General features: G+C 40.1%; 2 protein-coding genes across 3 annotated transcripts; both read left to right on the top strand.

Annotated features, from left to right (window-relative positions):
* The first annotated feature begins 1,422 nt into the window (after positions 1–1,422).
* On the top strand, positions 1,423–18,217 carry LOC128303853 (homeobox protein Hox-B3-like). Its single transcript, XM_053040930.1, has 5 exons — positions 1,423–1,748; positions 7,917–8,139; positions 8,291–8,387; positions 17,236–17,390; positions 17,475–18,217. Exons 1-5 carry the CDS (start codon positions 1,423–1,425, stop codon positions 18,063–18,065), a joined length of 1,392 nt encoding a protein of 463 aa, XP_052896890.1. The 3' UTR covers positions 18,066–18,217.
* Positions 18,218–18,909: 692 nt separating this feature from the next.
* On the top strand, positions 18,910–21,723 carry LOC128301766 (RILP-like protein homolog). Of its 2 annotated transcripts, XM_053038393.1 has the most exons (4): positions 18,910–19,286; positions 19,367–20,166; positions 20,231–20,351; positions 20,456–21,723. In XM_053038393.1, exons 1-3 carry the CDS (start codon positions 19,020–19,022, stop codon positions 20,346–20,348), a joined length of 1,185 nt encoding a protein of 394 aa, XP_052894353.1. In that variant the 5' UTR covers positions 18,910–19,019; the 3' UTR covers positions 20,349–20,351; positions 20,456–21,723. The 2 variants fall into 2 exon arrangements, with proteins under 2 accessions (XP_052894353.1, XP_052894352.1); XM_053038392.1 differs by having other exon boundaries at positions 20,231–21,723.
* The last annotated feature ends 494 nt before the right edge of the window (positions 21,724–22,217 follow it).

Genomic DNA, 22,217 nt, shown 5'->3' with positions numbered 1-22,217 from the left:
TTCCGAAGTTAAATTTCATCAAGGCATGTGATGAAATTATTGTAATTAAGCTGGTGATAACTTCCTCCCAGCAAACGACAATTGTTGTTATCCATTGCACCCGCTCATTAAACTCAAATTGTTCGTAGCATTGCTGCGAAGTATCGAAACTTGATTATTTCCAATTACTCACACCGCTCGCACGTTTCGCTCACCGTATGTAGTAGCAAACGGTCTGTATCTTAATCAAGCGCCTGTTACAAACTCCATGTAAGCCTCCGAGCCGGGAAGCCATCATAAAAACCACCACAACAACCCCTCGTTTCCGGCGTCGAGCTCCGGGAACCCTAATAACTGCTAATCGACAATATACGCGCTTCATATGCGACTTTATCGTTTGGCAACGATGTTCCGAGCATGCGAAAGCACTAACAAATGACATGGAGCGGGCCATGGAATGGAGGACGAAGCAGCACGTACTGTAACATAACCCTGCACAGAGGAAAAACATTACATAAAACCCATTTTCTCGGTCATTCAAAATCCATTCCAATTGTTTCGTCCGTCATTGTGCACGAGGGCTCTGTTTCGCTCATACAAATGAGGATGCGCGTTGCCGGGCACAAAAAGCAGATGAAATTGAACGAATGTTCTCCGACCGGACGACCGTTGTAGTCCGCAATGAGGGGAAATAAATGGAGCACATAATGGGCGGCAGTTGCGTGGTTCAGTCGCAGGATCGTTGTGATCGAACATCTGATCGTCAAGTTCACGGAAAATGCTCGCAATTCGATCCGAAATGCTGGAAAACAAATTGAAAACCACAGCAAGCGTTTTGTTGGCAGCGCACCAACAGGAACGCCCACTAATCGGGCGTGCCGCGTCGGAGCCATATTGAATGAACCGCCGAACATTTGTACAGCTCCGTCGAATGAACCACCATCAACAGCACGTCGCAAGGGTTGGAAAAGAACCCGGTTGCTATAATGCAAACGGGAGTGATAGGGTGGAAAACGTCGTCTTCCATCTCGACGGAAGCAAGCTATCTACAAAGGTTGGGGTAGATTTCGGATCGCATCAAACATCCAGCTCGTGGCTGCTAACGTTTCATGAAGCCATTCAGTTCATTTTAACCACCGACCAGTGTATACGTCTACGCGAACAGACCAGTGACGAGCGGGTGTATTTGCTGGTACTAACCAATTCAACTTCGATCTAGTGTGTTGCGTTGCGTTACCACACGTGATCCGTGTGCATTCGGGTAATCAGTGCAGTGCGTAGATAATGCTAACCTTTACATATAACGATTGATTGCAAAGCATACCAGTGTACTTTGTGATAGAGACGGTGTGGTGTGGTGAAGAAAAGGGGAATTGTGTGTCTTTTGCAAACGATTCAATTAGACGTGGTGGAAAATCAAACGACATACAGTGGCTAAGCAGAATGAGCAACGCTGAACAGCAACAACTGCAGCAGTACAATATGGCCGACACGGATACCGCAGATGCGGCTAATGGACGTTTAGCGGATAGTGGTGAGATTAGTAATACCGTGTCCAACGTGGAGGTTGCGGCGGGGTCTGATGTAATGTGCCGAAGTACCAAAACCAGTAGCAATGCCAATTCGTTCCGTATCGAGGCACTGTTGGCCAGCAAAGAGCATGAAAACAATAGTGGCGCAGGTGTCGAACACTCGCCGACACGTGCCAAAGCGAACAATGTGGATCTGATCGGTGATGGGTTTAATGCGAGTGAAGATCGTCATTCAAGGTAAGATAGAGTAAGATAATTGAAATGAACAGTTTGAACACATATAAAATAACGAAAAGAATTAAAATGTAAAATAAATGTCATAATTTTGCAAAAAAAAACTGTTAAAAAAATCAATAACACTGCAAAGATAATAAGATTTAGGAAATGTTATCAATACGATACAATATTAGGATTAAAAACTTGTTGCTTAAACTCTCAAAGTCAACAACAAAAGAGCATATTATACGCATCATGCTGCTACAGAATAAATTGACATAAATTAGAACCTAATAACAGCGTTCATCAACAAGAACCTCAAAATGTTTTCAGCTTCAGCCATTTCATTGTCTTTCCAAAAAGCAAGAACTTACCTACAACCGAAATGATCACTGGTTTAACTCCCTTGGTCAGCTTGAGACGGGACCGATGTCCCGCAAGGGAAGTTATGGAGGTGAAAAAGTTATTTCTATTAGAGATTGTAATTACTATTTCACCGTATTCCTGCATTGTCTCTGCACCGTGCAACGGAAAAATAACAAAACCCAAAGCGAAAGAAAGCAAACATAATAATACATAATATACAAGTGGGCACGGTCCGGTAGGAATTGGGGAACAGGTTGGGCGGAAATACGGGAAGCGAAAATGGTGGAAAATGAAGCAAATGGCACGCTAACTGTTTGGCACTAATTGGTGATTAGAGCTTTTGCGCTGGTAGTAAATAATGAGCTGGGGGAGCTCTGAGAGTGTTCGTTGATTGGCACAAAATGGCTGCCCACTTAGGGGTGGTTTTCGGTAGCCATGGTTTTTTATGAGCCGTTTGGCCGAAAACGGCAAGATTACGACGAACTTTGGTGAGGAATTGTGGAATGTCCGCTTGCTAGTGAACGTACTTTTGTGGCTTTTAAGTGGAGTTCGTTACTTTACAAAGCTCAAACTAGACTTTTGTTTTCGCAGTTTGTGTAGGTTTGAAGCGAACTAATATGCTCAAGACTGTGTCAGCAACTCATGTCAGCAACTAAACTAAAACATAAAGTGTTTCTAGGTAGTACAGAAATGGCAGTTACAGCTGTAATACATCTTGAACTTGTTTCTTTGAGTAATTGATAATATTTCCAATAAATAAAAGAGAAGTTCTTTTGTAATATAGCAACCGTCAAATATCTTTAGCTTCAAACCCGAACGAAAAATCTGATTTCTTAATCCATCTTCGTTAACGTTTGTTAAAATAAAAACTTAAACAGTTAAACTATGAAACAGTTTCTTAATTATTACCAAATAGCTCCGAGGAGCTTAAAAATCTTTGCAATATATCCGTCACGCCGAATCAATAATAGATATTAAAGATTTTATTGTCATTATTGTTCATAAATGTGCAAAACAATTCATTAAAACATATATCTGCTCTATTGACATTTCTTTTTGCAAATCGTTGTATTGTTACGCTTGAAGTCAAGAAGTGCATAGGTTTTTTTTTTAAATTACTCATTAATATTCAATGAAGCTGCAATGAAGCTGGCATGAAACGGGCAGATAAACTTAATTAATTAAGTTCGTTTTCATTACCTGCATGTTTTCGCTTCTGATAAGCTTTTGATTCAGGTTGTCTTCTCTTGATAGAGCCTCTGCCTCAAAGTCGATTATTGCATGAGAACGTATCGATGATAGCCTCGCTAGTGGAATGAATTTAATTTAATTTAGCTCCATTTCGATAATTGTGACTTTTAATTAAGAAGATTAGAATTGCACACTACTGGAACTCGCCGAACTCGCGATATTGACCAGTTACGATGTGTGTACTTCAAATGCCAACAATATTCCTGCTCATAACGATATCATTATCATCCTGGTTTCGCAATCGGGACATGGAGTAAAGCCACAGAAACATAAAGTGTGTGTGTGTATGTATAGTGTATCTATCCTTATCACCAAATCACATCGGAACGGCATGAATGTTATTGCTTGTGCCGTTTAATTACCAAACAGATAACCGGGTATCGGACAGATTAATCATCGTACAGCGGGCGACAGTAGCAATCACTTACATGACAATTCCAAATTAATTTCCTTACCACACGTTGATTATGTGGCGCACACGTCAATCATGGTCGGTGATACGGTCCGGTATGCCAGCGGTCCGAATATATACAGCAAACACACTGACACTGACTAAGCGCGTTCCATTCGTGCCATTGCTTGGGGCAAATAGTTTGATTGGCTTATTATTTCCGCATGGACACCCGATATGCATCATGTACAGCATAGGTTAAGCTAATTAATGAGTTTATTTGATAAGAACGTGGGTGTGTTCGTGTATGTGACACTAATTGATGGTGACGTGAACTGGCGCTGCTTATCACAGAACTGGGTGTATGAGATGAAAGGTCTGTTTTGTGTCTGCACAACGATCATGTTGTATGGACGATAAAGCATGTTGTGCTTTTATTTTTATTTCTTCAAGAACGGCCAGGCCGTATTGCTTACAGCTAAGGGTAACTTAATCTGTTGTACAACTCACATTCCTTTGAAGACATTTCCTGCTCCAAACAGTGAAAGGTCACCTTATCCCGGGTGTACTCGGTCGATGTTGTGCTTTTAACTATATAACAACAACAATTTTTTAATATACTTAATATATCCTTTAGTAAAAATAGTAGTCAAATATCAGTTAGGATTGTAACTTTGTTACTCTACGGTCACAACTAGATTTATTTAGCGAAAGCATTAATTGTCATAACGTTTAGTTAAATTGCTTTCTTGTGGGATACAGTTTAATAAATAACAATAATAATAAATGTTATGCTAGAGCTAATATAAATTATATAACAGCTATACCAAGAGCAAAATGACTAGAATTATAATAACTCATTTAAAGCGATCACATTGTTGATGTAAATACAATATCAACATAATTTACTTACTTTCTATTAACTTTCCTGTCATCGTACGTAGGGTTGTTTGAAAATATTGAAAAACGAAAGATTGACTACGTTTTGATAAATAGATAGTGAACCCTGATCATTAATCAGGATGGACATAAAAAATAGTCCAGAAACGAATTTATAAAGGTTAAAGTATAACGATAATAGATAAATAATTGTGTAACATCCAAAAACTTTATTTATGAGATCCACCATCTTTAAAAATACAATACTACTTTTTTGGAACAGATTTTCTAAGAAACTTAGAGTAGACATTACGACAGAGTAGAAAGAATCCATCTCATCATCGTCAGATGTATTACCTTCTTAAAAAGATAAAATTTAAGGAATTACACTTCACTGTAATTCCACATTGGAAATCATTTAATATCAATAATTTGAAGGGTAAACTATTAACCCAACTGTGAATTGGATTGAACTTCTGTAGATGGTTTATATAAACTAAACGAAAAATTGAGTACAACTTCTTCTCTGCTTCGTGTTCTTTTGTGCTTCATTAATTCGTTTTTCCTTTCGCTTTAATCTCTTCGCGTATTTATTTTTCTCTCAAGTTACTGTTAATTTTAGTATACTTTCTGTTTAGTGTTAATATAATATAAATGTATTTTGCAAACAATCAAATGTATTGTTATGCAATTATGAATAGCTTCACCAACATTATTGATGGTTCAAATTGCTCTTCTCCATTTTGCGGAGCTGACATCTCACGCACAAAGATGGTTGATGGCATTTAATCTGGCCTTACCGGTGGTGTACATATCATGCCGTTCGTCGATTCATTCGCCTGTCATGTCAACAAATTTATGTTGCATGTAGTCATTTGGCCATCATCAGCCGTGTTACCGTTTTCCAAACCCAACAAATCAGTATAAGCTCCACGTATCACGCAGCCAAAACCATCTCAATCGGTAGCAAATCCGATGTACCGATCGGTACACTTCAGCAGCACAAATGGAAGAATGTCTCTCCCGGGACATTCGGGTTGGCAAAAGGAACAAGGAAAATTCAACCGAGTCCAACAAATCATTGCGCAATAAACGATACATGCGCATTGTGATTGTATGCTTTGATGCTTGATTACGTTTTGGCTGCCGGAGCGCGGGTCGGTGGTCGGTTTGGCGTGGAATCCTTGCAGCTCCCCAAAACAGACAATGAACCATTTTATGTACGTTGCGTAGGCGTATATGTTCTGCAGCGTCTGGTCTGGTGTGGGTACGATATCCAATACGAGCGCAGCATCCAAGAAGCGCTGAAGCCAACAGGGGCGCCACATAAGATAAATGTTGCCAGTTGCAATTCTCGTTCGGTTTCGGCTTTCTCTCGGCATCGGCAAGACGCCACAATCCTTGCACCCTTTCCCGTGCCCGTGCTATATTTCATTTGCCAATCAACAATTGTTTTCTCTGCCTTGCGAGACGACGACTCGCCCGACGGTGACACGTTGACGGGTTGTGGTGGGGTATTGTATCGATGGTAATTGGATCCAATGTGTTATGTTTGTGTACTGTGAGTTTCTGTCCGGGGAGGGGGCGCAAAACGCGAAAACGAACCTTGCTGCGGAAGTGAGACACAGCACAACGGCACAAATCTGATTTCGAGATTTTTGCTAATGTGTTTTGCTTTAAATTTTGCTTCCAAATGCGAAGCTACGGCGCTACGCGATTGGTGGCAAACGCAATCAGAAGCTGATCGTGATTTGTTTGCCTGCGCTAAGTATGGTAAACACGTAATGCTCGGCATCCGTCGTAACGAGTTGGTGAGTTGTTGGCAAGTTGCTGAAGACCCTGCCAACTGGAGGGATAAATCCTGTTTAATCTGTTATTGTACAGCTCCATATGCGTAAAGCAGTTGTTTATAGCAAGCAATCTCATAGCTTATGGATCGTACGTATCCCAGCAAATACTTTACTGAGGGCTAGTAGTAATATCCTAAACTTACATAGAACTTGAATTATATGCTATTTTTAGTGTAATTTAATGTCGTGGATATTGATAAAACCGAATAATAATACACTGAAAATGTTAGGGACGACCTTTATCTCCATAGCAACGAAAATCATTTTGGGATTTTTTAGGTATTTTTTGGGGTTTTTTTTGGGCACTTCATCCCTCACTGGGTGAAAATTTAAACAAGCACAATTTTTTTGTTGACGCATTTAATGTTTTTTTCAGACCTGCTTATTGGAGAGTTCGCAAAACCCCAATAGTTTTGTTGGAATTTGTCGTTTACAACATTTCTTAGCATTGTTAGATTGCTTCGAGGCAACTTACTTTAAGCCCCGTAGAATACTTCCACCCTACTCACCATGGGGACATAGTTTGGAGATCAACAAATACCGAACTCAATGCGCCATACGGAACAGCACAATATATTCCACCGTTTGATATGGGAATGTCAATGCGTATCAGCAGTGTCTCAACAACACGCGACCAGTACAAATAAAGCCACCTTTTTTTTGGGGTTGTTATCTTAAAACGCTATCTATTTTGCTACCACCAGCAGATGGGGTCACCACTGGGGACCACTCTCCAGACGTGTGCGTGTACTGCCTGTACGGAAGGGGGGCGGGTGTGCTATCACAGTGCTATAATTGTGTCACCGATCTGATGACCAGATTTGATTTGATTGACCCACACTGCAACTAATTTGGTACATCGGTTTTTTTTTTGTTGTTGTTGTAAAGTACGCCATCAAACCGTTTGGTAGAGAAGAAAGAGTAAAGGGAACCGCGGAAGTTTGATGCTTTATTTATTTATTGAATCTGGAAACGATCCTCGTTGAACAGAGTGGAATGGAAATCATAATCACATCAAGAGAATTCTAAAGTTCTAATTATCTATTTGGTAAATATCGAACGAAAAAAAAACGAAAAAGAATGAAAAAGGGCGAGAAAAAATCTAAAGTCAACCAAAAAGAAAACAAAAACTATTGAAAAAGATAAAACAAATGAAAAGGGACGAAAAAGAATAAGAAACGTAAATGAAAAAGGACGAATACGATTGCAAACGTCGAAAGAAATAGAAAAGAAGCGAGAAAGACACGAACAAAAACGAAAAGAAAATTGACGGAAAAGCCTAAAAGAGATGGAAAAGAACAATAGAAACAAATGTATTTGTTCCGTTCTATTGTGTTTCGAGTTTTCATCTGATTAGACCGTCTTTAGATGAGGAATATTGGCCGAAATTAACGGCCCAGCTACGGCATCTCTGACACATACTAAAACTACCCCCTGTTGTGTTCATTCCAGGTCTGAATCCACCTTCTCCTCTGACTCATGCTCATCGATCAACCCGGGCAGCGTGGAACCGCAGGACATAGACGACTGTGCGATGAATCAAATCGCAAAATCAGCCTCCCCCAGCCAGCACGACTATCTGCCGTTCTACAATCTCTGCCCATCGCAGGTGATCTTCACCTCGAACGCATCCACCTTCGACACCCATCCGGCGGTGTGTAACAAAAGCATACCGGTAGGTGGCGGGAGGAAATTATGCAAATTACCATACCGCCATACATAAGCACATTATGATAATTTCATATATCGTAACCCAAAACGGGAGGAAACGAAGCTGTTAAGCATGTATGTACATGTTTTTTTTTCTCTCCTCCCAACGGCTCTAGGTTGATGCTGGGAATCGGTTCCATTTCATGCAGCTACCTCAGCTAGAGCTTCTAAGGCACCACAACATCTACTATCCACGAATCACGGAGCTTACAGGTACCGATAAAAATGATAATACGGTCGTCTTCACTTCTCCCACATTGACCATTATCTGCCTGCGCTGCTGTTGTGCGAAATGGTAGACAGGCCGGGGTTTTTGCTAGTAACATCTTCGAACGGACGGATTTGATTTGGAAAATCGTTGGAATGGTCTGATTTTGGTTTTTATTCATTTCTTCCTGGAGGAAAAATAAAAGCTCGGCAGTTATGGAATCTCAACAGAGCCATAAATCTGTTGCTACATTGTTTTGCATACAACCAAACATCTCGTATGTAAATATGGTTTTGTACATACTGCATTGTAGATACAGGTACTCCCGAAAGAGTATTGTAACAATTTTGCGTGTGTTTGAAAATTTAGCTTTATTGCGAAGAATATTGCGCAGTTCACAAACTGCATTGGGTTTAAAAAAACTACATTGGTGGACTATGAAATAAGCCTGCACTACAACTTTCGACATTTCCAGATGCTTTGAGTAATATTGTGAACAATTTTGAAGAAACGGAGTTCTACAGGCTAGCTGAAATAATATTTTTACTTTAAAAACATTGAAAACATAACCACATTGATTAATCCATTTATCACTCTTCGGTTATTCACTACATAATAATTTTAGTACTCCTTAGATATGTTTTGATTTTATCAATAACGGGGTTATTACATTTTGTTGGCATTGATAAAATGTGTATTAAAGAAATTTTTTTAAAGATAACTGTAAATATTTGACTTTAAATAATAATTGGAATAGATAGGTTACAGACAGCGGCGGATCAAACGGTAGACGGAGTAGGCCTAGGGTCGCCTAGGGCCTCGCCGTGTTGAGGGCCCCACAAAATTTGTGCCGATTGTGTGATGTTTGGAAATTTAACAGCAGAGATAATTTATAGCAAAAAATTTAATTGTAAAGGTTAAAAATTTTTCAAAAATATCTTCCTGGGTTGTATGAAACATTAGTTTCTATGTGATAAATTAAATGCAGAGAAGAATATCGACTTTGTGACTTTAAAGTATAAACGCAAGTGCACCAAAATTTCTGAATGTATAGTACCAGGAGAGCATCCACGGAAGAGGTAGCTCCCTACCACCGATAATTCCGTAGCAAAATTATAGGCCCCGCTTTAAAAATTCCGCCCTGGGCCTGGCCAAGAGGATTGATCCTGCACTGGTTACAGAAATTATTTTGGCTCACATAGGGCAACTTTTTCGCCCTCTAAACTAGATGATGCCTGATGCCTCGACATTATGATAGTTGGTGAAAATTATGAAGATAACATTGTTAAGAATTTGAAAGTAAAATCTTTATTATGTCCCTTATGTTCAATCATTTTCGTGCCATTGGACCGTGTGTATTTTATTCTGGTCTGTAACATTGTTCTGAAAGTCCTTTATGACCTGTAGATAAAGTGTATGCAGAGTGTACGTCCTTTTTTAAAATTAATTAAGTATTTTAAAAAGATTATAATTAGATAAATCTACAAAATACAATGCTTCATTCACCAATTGCGTGTTGCGTCAACAAATAATCCTATTTCAATGGCCGCCACTGTATTTTAACATACAGGTTAAATGGTCCTAAATAATTCATTACAAAATAGCTTCAAATGTATCTAGTACCAACTATTGTCTGTTCCCAGCTCCAAGCGGTCGATGGGTATTGTTTAGATTTGTAATTCCAACCAGCGTTCCGTGCGGCCCGTCCAGCTCCCACTAACTCTTCAGCTAATACCCTGTAACGCAATCAGGCGCGTCTGTAACGAAACAAGGAACGTTGATATTATTTGTACTGTGCCGATTTGGTCGGTATGATTTTTGCCAACAAACCCATCCATTCAAACCCCCGCCAGGGGTGGGTTATTTTTTTTTTTTTTTTGTTCACGCGTTGAACTTCCAGTTGCGCCAAAGTTGAGTGATTGATTTTACACTGCCGAGGGAAATGAAATCGAGTTATCTCCGAATTTGTTAGCATGATTCCAAACAACCCGCCTACGCAAACAGTGGGCCACACGCTGCAGGAATTGATATTCGCTGTCGTTGACACCAGCCCGATGGGAGCCATCGAGCACTAAAAAGAGCTACGCGGTACTTGGTGGTTGTTGACATGAATGGTGTTTTTTTTCTATTTCTAGTTTCATCTCGAAGATAGATGACACGTGGACGAGCGGGTAGGCCTACTACAATCAAGCTAGTGGGTTGGAAAAAATGGTTTCTATGGTGTTTTTTTGCCAGTGCCATTTGTAAAAGAAACGAAGCTAGGCATTCGGGTGGTGGTGCTTGGGGAATCTTCGTGTTGTCGTCTGGGCGGCACGTAGTGTTGTGATTGCAAATTTGATGCCAGCTCATTGGTATGCTTGTGCAAAGAGATTGTCGTCGCCGTTGTGTTGAAACAATGCGGCTGGAAATATCTGGTAATGGTGTAATTTTTGTTTCGATCCAGCGATTTTCCATTCATTATCGATGTATCTACTGTTTTGTTTGGTTTTCCGGTAGCGTGGTCGTTTTTTGTCGTATGTCGTTACCCTCTCGAATGAAGTAGCTACATTCAAAAACGTTATTTGCTACTGCTAGAGATGTACTGTGTCGAGGAAGAGCTTTGGGGGAAAATACTACACACAGCTCAAAAAAAATCATAGGGGACATCTCTGGGGACATACAAATGAATCTGTTTAAAAATTATAATTTTTATTTCAAATTGTTTTTTTCTGTTCCAAAATTCGGTTATCATTCAGCAGAAATGGAACAAAACATGTTCTCTAAAGACTTTCTTTGGAAATAATTGTAATTTACAATTTAATCAATCGATAGTTTATCGTTATAAACATCATACAAGTTGTACGATACAACTTTTTATCCCTTTTTGATAAAGTTCTATTGGAATTTATCCGGCATTTTAGTAGTTTTTTAACAAATTTGTTTAGTTTTCTACATAACAGACAACTTAAAGTTACACAACATAACAAATTCAGTTGATTGTAAAAATATAATAACTCCATTCATAACTTTAAACAATATTACAGAATAAATAAGTTAATGCAAAATATGTGGATTACAAAAACATATCACTTTAAAGATGGAAAATTGTTTACGTTTTAAGGTGTCGGAAGTGCAATTTGACACAAAAATAATTTGGATATTATATTGCTAAAAAGATTGTAGAATATGATTTTCTCTTCTACTTTATCTTTTATTCAAAAAATATCAGACTGCATGCTGGAAAATGCTAGAAAACCCAATCTTTTCTTACTGCAAATGGTGCATATTTCACCATAATCTGTGCATTTCGCTAGCACATCTGTATACCAGCCACACATGTCGTATTCATGTCCTTGTTTTCCATTCGCTTTCTCACCCGTTATTCACACTAATTGATTCCGATTAATCGCACCCTACAGTCGCAATACCGGTCGACAATAGGAAAAAAAAGATAAATAAATAAGGAAAACAAAACAAACAGGAAACTATAAACACTATTTCCAGCCGTGCAGCGTGCTGAACGGTCGCGCAATACAGCGCGCAAGTGAAAAGTAGGCAGGTTGGCGAGAAAATCATCGCCAACTAGATTAGCACGCCGAGCCCAAACAAACATTCCTGCCGCTAATCACCGCATCCCAACTGGTGGTGGCTGCGAAATTTCAACCATAAGGTGCTGCGATCTTTGCGGTATGGGTTGCGCGTACCATATCGCTCACGATATGGGGTGAGCGTAAATGCAACCTTCCCCTAAGCGGAAAAGCGACAATTGAACAATAGGTACCAGAAACGGACAACACCTCCTACGGTATTTTCCCGTTTGCTACGGGGAAAACATTTCCCCGAAAATCAGGGGAAGAAAACTGCGTACCGGTCCACAAAAGGATGATAATCCGGCGTGAACGCTAAGCAAGTGTGGTGTAAAACCTGTCCTTCTGGCTGGATGATGCTCTACAGGGAGTGCTTCTTTAGTGGCGGGGGTGATTTTTTACTTGCTGATCCCTCGTTGACAATCCCCAACAATCAGGGGACCTTAAACGACCACTTGGTCTTTTATTGCCGTCCATTTAGCATCATCGTTTGTGTCGTCAGCACACGGTGGTAGCGTAGTGGGGTGAATCGATAAGTTCGTAGCATAGAAATTAGTGATGTACCAGTATTTGTTATTTAAAGTAACAAATCTCAAAGAAAATGCCCAAAACAATAGGGGATTTTTAGTGGGATTTTTCATTTACGGCTATGAGTACATAATTCTTGAGTATAATAATGATAATATTTTCTACGATAACTACAGATGTAAAATGTTAGAATATAAGACGCAACAACTTTTTTTACTGAAAACAAAGAATTACAACTCTTAAATTACAATAATCTTAAAAATAGGTTTATGTGAAACTTCCAAACAGAAACACAAAACCACACCATATCGCTACCTGATACTGTACGTCATAAACTTTAAACAGCTTTTCTTCAAATATATATTTTTAATGTTTTAATTTGAGCACGGAGCGTTCTTTCGATTTAAAAAAAGTTTTAATTTGCCTAAAAAAGTTAATTTTCAATTAAACTTGAATTTCCCATCCTACAAACTTATCTCTCGGTGTATCGGTTCCCTAATGCGCAATCGAATCCCTACGGTCCGGGTGCGGGTTCCGCGCTTACCTGCACCGAACTCTACCGAACGAGGGACGCGGAAAACGGCTCCTACTGGCGTTCCTACGAAAAAACGACGAAAAAAGAAAAGAAAAACCAGAGCGTATTGGGCAAGGGCACAAAGTAAATACTTTCGGTTTCAATAATTTGATTGCAGTTAACTAGGGTCACTAATCTTTCCCGAGTGTATGGCGGGAAATGTGTTTGTGTGTGCCGGTGCTCATTTAACCCAGCCACACAGCCACACGCTCTTTGATTGCACAACACACACATACACACAGCCGCAAACAGACGCAAAGGAAAACCCGGGGAGAAAAAGGTATCACCGTAGCCGTTTAACGCCCTTCCTATTAGGGACGATAGCAATCAAATTAAACAAATTAACTTTGTACAATGACATCTGTTCTATTTACTCTGCACGCCTGATAGCAGCTTTCGGGCGGCTCTTTTTCGCGCACGCACTCAGTTTTCCCTCTCTCTCTCTCTCTCTCTCTTACGCACATTCCGAACTGTTTCGGTACGCACCGGTGCCGTTTCGTTGGTTTGTGATTTATGCCGTTTTCCTCGCTGCCAAACGATCCCTTGCAGTCCCTTTTTCCCCTCGGTGCGTCAACCGACCGATGAGCGTTGCTTCAAAAATTGCTCGCATATGTGCTAACAGACAAATTACTGATCATCTGATTAGGTACTAATTGAATTATATTCATGGGTTCGGTTGCGGGGGTATGCGAGCTCCCTTGCAGCACACACCCCTTCACCACCCCCTGCACCTGCCGTGTAGAATCCGTGAACCCGCTTTGGGCCCATTCCGCTACCAACTATCGCTATCGCACACCATCGCTTGCCCTGTCGCGCATCCTCTTATCGCGCACCACAACCCAGCGAATGCTGCAAATTGTCTGCGCCAATTAACAGGCAAGGGGCTAAGTGTTTACAATCAATTTGATAATTTGATAAATAAAACCGGTCCTTCGGGATACATCCACCCGGGTACAGGGAAGCGAACACGGAGCGAAAGCTAACAGCTTTTACGACGATGATGTCGTACCGGTACGGATAAGGATAAAGGGCAGAACGGCCAGGCGGGACGGAACTAAATTGTTGGAAAGCAGTTCCGACACTGGGGCTGCCGACATGGTGCAGTTGCACATGACCAAGATCAAGTGTTTGCCAGCGAATCGATTAGTGTTCGATATTCGGCTGTGTGAATAGTTGGTAGGAATTGGCAGCAGTTGCGCGTAGTATCATTTAACACTTCATGCGTTGAATTAATTAGACGGCCGCATAGTGAAGCTAAAAGGAAAACACATATTTAGATAGTAGGGATGTAACGGGAATGGTGGATGAAACTTAATTGCCCACTGTATGGTACAATATGATGTCTGCTTTACATTGAGCGACTTCCACTTTATATTCCCTAACGAAATAGAGAGTTACTCATGAAATTAGTCGCTACAATTCCATATCTAAAACTATTGGAATCTTAATCTAAAGTAAAATTCCCATTACTTTAAAGAAATTTCCTTCTCCGAACAGTAAATGAACACCTTATTCTGGGTGTACTATGACCGATATCACGTATTTTAATGTTGTTAAAATATAATTATTATAATTCTTAAATGAATTACGGATGGAATAAATTGTGGAGTTAATAGGATCTTTAAAACTTTCCGTAACAAGAAAATTGGCGCTGTAGATAGGGTTAACAATTCTGATATAATTTAGTAGTTTAAAAAAACCTTATTGGGGTTTTAAGTGCACTAAAGCATTTAACATAATCTATGGCTAAACATGTTTTGTGGCATCATTTTAGTCTGCACCACCAAGTTGAGTCGGTGAATTCTCTACACTTCAAAGGTAAAAAAATGAAAATTCTGTAAATGTTTTTTAAAAAGTTAAATATCAATCTCTGCCAAAGCGGAAAGAATATGTGTAGCTTGACGATTTCCGGCAACATACATAATTTTTGGGTAATTCCTTCAGATGCTACATGAGGTGCATCGTGGCACATCCGACGGCAATCTGTTAACTCACGGATATTACTGTGACCGCTTTGTTGAGCTTATAAAAACAATATTAATCCTTAATTTCTAAGAGATTTTCTGTCGTCGTACATAGATTTATTTGATTATGTTGATAAAAATGAAAACTTGAGTACGATAAGAGAATACATCGTTTAAATCTCAAAGTTATGCGACCTGGTTGCTCATCTTGAATAAGGAACTGTACAACTTTCCGACAAAATGTCTTATTAATTTCGTGACACCCATTTATTATAAAGTTGACACTATAGACATTGGGTCACAATTTGACTCAAAGATACCTAGCCGTTCTAGGTAAATCTGACTAAACAGTTGTAAAAGCAGTTGTTTAAAATAAAGTTGCTTTAAAATAAAGGAAAAGAGCATGAAAAGCTGTATGTAATTAATCATTAACTGCAGATGTTACTAATCCCTAAAAAGGATAGTTTTGCTTCTGTTATGTCCTTGATTTCGAAGTGAAAACATTATTTTATCTCAGTAAATTACCACAAACATTTGTAATAAATTGATGGTTTTATGACGCTATAATGTTCATGTTTTTTTTAGTATTCCAAATGGGTTGCGATAAGTTCTCAAACCTTGTAAAAACAACCTCTAGAGGTTAAGGAAATACTATTCAAATCTAGTGCCGTCGGATGTTGGTAATGTGCCACATTTAGCAACCGCATTGCTTATTTGAACCACAATAAACTCTTATTATTTGAAGCAGTTTAAACTCCCATAAAAAGCGTAAAATTGAATAAAAGGCAATGATAAGTTTTAAAATTATTTTAATAGTGCCAACCGGTTGTTGTATAATTCACATAAAATTGATACAGTAAATAACTTATTTACATCTAGTTCCAAAACAAATTTGTACGATTAATATTATGGTTATTGAACTCCTTAAAACTGCAGTTGTTTGAAAAGCAATAAAGTACGATAAAAGTAATGGAAAACCAATAATATTCTTAGCTCTCTGATACACTATCGCCAGATTCTTGGGAATAAATTAAGTATATTAGTGTTACGCTGTTCGAATAACAATCTTACCACTTACGAAAGATAAAAAAAAAAGATTCGCCCAACAAAAGTACATTCTCTTTATGTACTGCACATGCACAAGCGCAGTCTCAATGGATCATTTCAATTGTCTTCCGCTACAAATGAAATGGGTGTGGCCGAAATGAACCGCTATGGCGCAATCTCGAAACGGTATGCACTTGTCCATACGCAATGCATCGCTTTGTTCAATTTTGCGATTGTAATTACAGTTGATGGGATAGTAATGTACATAGCAAAATGGGTGTTATTTCAATGTTTGCAAAATAATCGTATAGAGTATAATCAGAAAGTTCAGAAAGGGCGATTGTGTTCACTATTAAAATTGATAACTTTTCATCTAAAATTAGTAACATACATTAAACAACTAATAATCATTTTAACCAAATATTATAATCTGATGCTGCCTTTCTTCCGGTTACATATTTATTTTGTCTACATTGGGCAAATTATAGTATATCGCTACGTTAGGCGAACGTCTCAACTCCGACAGCAACCTGCTAATTGACGGACATTACAGAGGCCATATATGTTGGAGTTAAAACAAAATGGATATATTTATTATATTGCAAAACAAATTCTTGAAAGTGTTTTAAAAAAGAATCAGGCTTTCTTAGAAATCGTTTATTAGGATATTACATAAGGGATACATTCGATATTAGAGAAATTTGCGTAATATTCAAAAATTGCGTTTAAACAAACCACGCAAGAGTTATTCCTCCCGCTAATTCCTGAAATAATGTTTCGAGAAAGTAAAGTTGGTAGCAGAATCTGCCACGCCACATTTTGTTCCTTTGCTCATCTACTACAGTCCACTTAAGCCACTGCTTCCACCTCGACCATATATAGCATTATAAAGTGATTATCGTTCAAATTAAACACTACAGATTAACAGTGCATTAGCGTTCGAAACGTACCGTTCCAAGTTTGCAAATACTGTGCCAACACAACTGGCTGTTATGCTCTGTTCTCGGGTCGGCCATTTTAGTGTGCAAACAAAATTAGTCCACAGTGTGCTAGGCAATGCATAGCATGGGAGAGGTGGGAGTTTGCTAAACAAAAAGACCAAAAAAAACCCCCGTTTCTGCAGTTTGTTGATGTTTCTATTTGCTTTCATTTTCCATCGGCTTGTTTGCTGCAGGACAAAATTCAGTATACGGCAAAGCGCGACGGCCACGGACGGCTTTCACCTCCCAGCAGCTGCTCGAGCTGGAAAAGCAGTTTAAAGTCAGCAAATATTTGTCCCGACCGAAGCGGTACGAGGTGGCGAACAATTTGCTGCTGTCCGAAACACAGGTAAGAAGAATTTTACACTAAAGCTCTTACGTAAGCAGTTCCGTAAAATGGATTAATTTAAATATTGCTCCGATTTTAATGCAGGTAAAAATTTGGTTTCAAAACCGGCGCATGAAGTGGAAACGATCCCGGAAGGTGAACGAATCGAAAAAGTATAACAGTAGTACCGGCAGCGGTACCAACCAAAGCACCACCGCCAACGGTAGCAGTAACAGCAGCAGCAATAGTAGCACGAGTAGCAACAGCAACATCAGTAACCATAGTAACGGTACGCTTGGGTCGAGTAACGTTACCACCAGTGGTGGGGCACAAAATGGTGTTAGCAATGCGGGCGGTTCGTTGTTGCTTGGAGGTGGCAATAAAACATCCACCGACCACCACGACGGACGTCCGTGCAATCGAACCGCTGGCGAGCCGGGACGGGGCGATAACTGCCCGAGTGGCATGGCGAGTAAATTGTCCTGCATCCTGGATCATCCGAAGGATAAGCGTGACAGCAATGGTACGGCCGGTAGCAAACAGCACGCGACGACCCTCTTCGTCAATCAGCAGCAGTTTCAGACGGTCGGTGCTGGCAGTGCGACGACCAGTCCGAACGAACTCGTCGGTGTCGGGGCAGCGTTGTTTGCATGTGATCCACCGAACGGTTTAAGTTTTCGGCCTTATGTAACGTAAGCGAAGGATGGTTAAATAGGGGGAATACCCGAGGCGGGGAAAAAACAACTAAAACAAAATAAAGCTCCCAGAGAACGTTACTATCCGCTTTCGGTGGTTAGACATTTAGGATGCAGAAGTTGGTTGGCAAAACGGAAAATCACACATACACACACGCATACACATACACTCCAAAAACCCTTTGGATAGGAGGATTAAGTTACAGGTGGATAAATAAAATAATGATTGGAAACCACTTACGTGTAGTTGTTTAAATCGGGGGATTAACAACCGAAACGATCCACTCAAACGCAATCTGCTGATCGATGTAGGGGATATGTTTGTACATCGGTACTAAGTACTAATTAAAGCTCTATTTGAAATGTTTCTGTTATGGATTGTTTTACTGTATGCTACGCTATGCTTACTGCTCCAGAAGTTCAAGAAATGAATATAAGTCAATATTTTACAACCCACGTTTTACGACGGATTTGGTTGAATCGTGTGGCGTCATCTATTGGTGGGAAAGATATTTTTTTCTGCTCATAACTTGAAGGTTTCACGTTCTTGAATCACCAACCTGTCGACAGTGAAAAGTAATTAGGAAATGTAATTGGTAGTGAGATACTGATCAGATGGTAACAAAAAGAGCAAAGCACAAATTTTAATTCCCACCATCCGAAACATCCATACCACACCGTGGTTGAAATAGCATACGTGTAGTAGCTGCTTTAGGACTGAAAAATAAATTTGACCAAAAATCCAACGGTTTCGCCCACTGTGCGAATTGCATCCATTTGACATTTGGCTTCTGCTTTTGTCATTTGGTGCCAGAGAAAAAATAAATTTCAACAACAGTAAAAAAAGAACCCCAGTGCATTATCGCATATTGATACGGGTTTCGTCGTATTGTTTGCAAAGAAATTGTGCTGTTATTAACAAACTCTCAGCAGCACACCAGCATCAGGAAGCACAATGAATGCGGCAGAAAAGTTAACCGTGGTGGATGTGTATGATTTGGCACTGGAAATCGGAAAAGAGTTCGAAACAATAATCGATGCGAATGGGGTGAACGCAGTGTCGGGATTGATTACGAAAGTGGTCAATGCGTTGGAGTTGATGGAAACGCTGACCTGCCAGAATGAAAACGAGAATGCCACCCTGCACGAGCTGCAGGAAAAGATTGCCCAGCTCGAAGCGGAAAAGGAACAGAAAGCTGCATCACGATCTCGTTACGAAAAGGTAAGCCGTACGGATGGAATGGGTGGGAGCTAAATAACGCAATACGTACATGTTGATTTTCCTTTGTCCATCCCACGCAGGAGCTTGAAGCGATTGAAGATCAGTGGCGCACCGAAGCGAAAGAGCTGTTCAACGTGATTGATAAACTGCAGGAAGAGAATCGAAAACTTCAGCGAGGAATTGCACAGTCGGCAAGCGAAAATACTAATCAATCCGACGAACGTTCGCGGAACGGTGGTGCGAACGATGAATTTCCCATTGGGTCTAACATGCAGGAGTCGGAGGCGGGTGTGTTGAAAAAATCGGAGTACAAAATCCAGCTCTCGCAGGTGGAAGAAAAGTTGAAGCGCAAAGAGATGGAACTGTGTGAGAAGATGGCCGAGATCGAAAGTTTGTCGAGCCAGAACGATCGCTTGAAGAAGGTGGTAAGTGAAAGCCGCAGGCGGCAAAAGCTTTCCCACAATCAGATCATAACGCTCTGCGAGGAGCGGGCTGATTTTCTGGCTCAAATACAAGACCAGCATCACGAAATTAAGGCACTCCGAATGCAGCTTGGTTTGGCTGAAAAGGAAAACGAAGATTTGGCGAACCGTGTGAATGAAGATGAGCGTCCACGGTTCTCTACCGTTGAGCTGAAGGAGATGCTTACCGATCGCAACGAGCTAAAGGCTCGTGTGAGCGATCTGGAGCAAGAGCTAATGACGTGTCAAGCGATTGGAACCGGAACGGAGAATGGCAACAAATCGAACGTATTCCCGAAAGAACCCAGCAATGAAGTGCCCACGGTGGATTTCAGCGAACTGCCGGTACAAGGACCATTACCGTACGAACCGGATGATGCACCATGGAAAAAGAGCAACGAAAGTGGCATAAGAAAGTTGTATGTTTCGTAGAAAACAGACTCCATTGTGAAGGGAAATCTAACGTCTACCTTGTTTTTTCAGCTTTCGCAAGTTGTTCAACGAAACCTCGTCGGATTGTTCGAGCTTTTCGCAGCGTTCACTATCGACGCTTTCGAAAATGGCACTCTCGTCGGGACCACACAGTGATATACCGATTTAAACGGTAAGTTTGGCACAATGAAAACAATGCCAAGACGGAACCAGGAAAATACAACGATAACCGATTGAAATGGATTGAACTCAAGCGTACACTAACACGTCTTACAGCTTACACGGCTTTTGACGGTTTTATCGATTAGATTTACCACGTTTTGATAAACCAAGTCACACGGTGCATAACACGTGCATAAGAATAACGTTTATTGCCAATATTGTTAGCAAAAAGGAAACGAGAGAGTATAGCGTCTTGTTTTTTTTGTTGCCAACACTCAATTTATCCAATTCGTAGCGAAGTTGTGTTTTAAAGGTTAGCAGTGCTGTTCTTTTTTCCGATCGGAATAGACAGCCATAGTTATGAAAGTGGACCATTAAACACCACAAATTCTTCCACCTCGATCTTTCTACTGTAGCGCATGCATGCAGTACAGTTATCTTCGCGTAGCATACAAATGGACGTTGTTTTTTGTAGCGAAGCATATTTTACTCTTAACCGGAAAAGGTGAATAACACTACAAGACTTTTGGAAAGGAGAACCGTTTGATTGACAAGTAGCACTACAGCTGTACGGGGCCCGTATTTCAAACTCTTCCATATTACTATTAGCATTTTAAGAACCGTCAGCACTTGTGCCAGCATAAGATCGTATGATGGAGTAAATGTTTAGCTGGTTCTAGTCATCATCCACCAAGCCGTTAAGTAGGAAGCCAAGTTAATAATTGTTAGCCAAGAAGCATACATTCCGTTAGATCCTCAATTAACAGGCTATCTAGAGCGCAGTTCGAATTTACCGTACTTTAGTTGTTCTTCCTCATCAAGACTGTTGGACTACGTTGAGTTTGCAAAGCTCTGCTAAACCAGAAGGGTGCAATTAATCATAACATATACGTTGGGAACAGGTAATATTAGGTCCGGTGGACAAACAAATGGAATGGAACGTTTAGGGTATTTATAAACTCTTAGATCAACACTATTACTTTATTTACAAAAGGAAACAAAAACGGTGAGAAACAGATGGAACCACATCAAGTATTAAGTCAAGACAATATGATCAATTAATAGTGATTTCACTTTCTACTGACTTCTCTACATATACCAACCCCTTCTCGAAACACACATGACTGAACATGAGTTGTATGCCACACTTCTATGTGCTGAGTGTCGTAGGCGTTTTGTCGACACAAGGCCCTCATGGCTACTCATAGCTCCCATATCTAGTGAGGAATATATCTCAAATAGAACAAACTAACAAGTACCATTATATTCGTAGGAAGGGAAAATAGAAAGCAGTGGAACAGGTTCGATGTTGTAAGTTTAATCTTATTAAACCTTTTAGCCAATCTACTACTATCATCAAACTGCAGTAAAGCAAGCATACGTAGAAGATGATTCGTACGCGTTTCTGTGTTCGAACAGCATGCAAGCGAAAGAAACCTCCCTCCCCTATCCCAACATGGTTCTGGTGAGGTATTGCAAGCTGCTTTCAATTGGCTGAACAGTATGGGGCCATCATAACCGTCGAAAATGACGTAAACGGAGCAGTATCAATTAATAGCGACGATCTCCCACCAGTGCGCTCGGTACCGGTCAAACAGCGAGTCACTAATTGCAATTACCTCATTTTTTTCATAGCTGTTTGCGATGCAATTGTGTCATACCGTGGTTGTGTACAACCTTGGTTTTGTTTCTGACGTTTCTCCCCCCGTTCGGATGCTCTTTCCCCTTTTCTAACAATCCTTCCAAACAGTGTTGTCGAACAGCCAGTGCATCTTCGTTCTTCTGTATGGCTCCGTGCTAAAAGCTTGAGTACAGAAAAAGTAAGTTCTTATTAAATTCAATTCGAACTTGTAGATCAATTGTTTTTATTAAATTT

This window comes from Anopheles moucheti, chromosome 3, assembly GCF_943734755.1.
Source record: "Anopheles moucheti chromosome 3, idAnoMoucSN_F20_07, whole genome shotgun sequence".
In the NCBI taxonomy this organism is placed as follows: Eukaryota; Metazoa; Arthropoda; class Insecta; order Diptera; family Culicidae; genus Anopheles; species Anopheles moucheti.
The sequence above is the reverse complement of the archived record's forward strand: the minus strand, read 5'-3'. Positions and strand labels throughout refer to the sequence as shown.

Coding starts and splice junctions, on each gene's coding strand:
- LOC128301766 (XM_053038393.1), top strand. CDS start 19,020: ATGAATGCGGCAGAAAAGTTAACCGTGGTGGATGTGTATGATTTGGCA. Junction 19,287..19,366: donor CACGATCTCGTTACGAAAAG/GTAAGCCGTACG, acceptor CATCCCACGCAG/GAGCTTGAAGCGATTGAAGA. Junction 20,167..20,230: donor GAAAGTGGCATAAGAAAGTT/GTATGTTTCGTA, acceptor TTGTTTTTTCAG/CTTTCGCAAGTTGTTCAACG.
- LOC128303853 (XM_053040930.1), top strand. CDS start 1,423: ATGAGCAACGCTGAACAGCAACAACTGCAGCAGTACAATATGGCCGAC. Junction 1,749..7,916: donor AGTGAAGATCGTCATTCAAG/GTAAGATAGAGT, acceptor TGTTCATTCCAG/GTCTGAATCCACCTTCTCCT. Junction 8,140..8,290: donor TGTGTAACAAAAGCATACCG/GTAGGTGGCGGG, acceptor CAACGGCTCTAG/GTTGATGCTGGGAATCGGTT.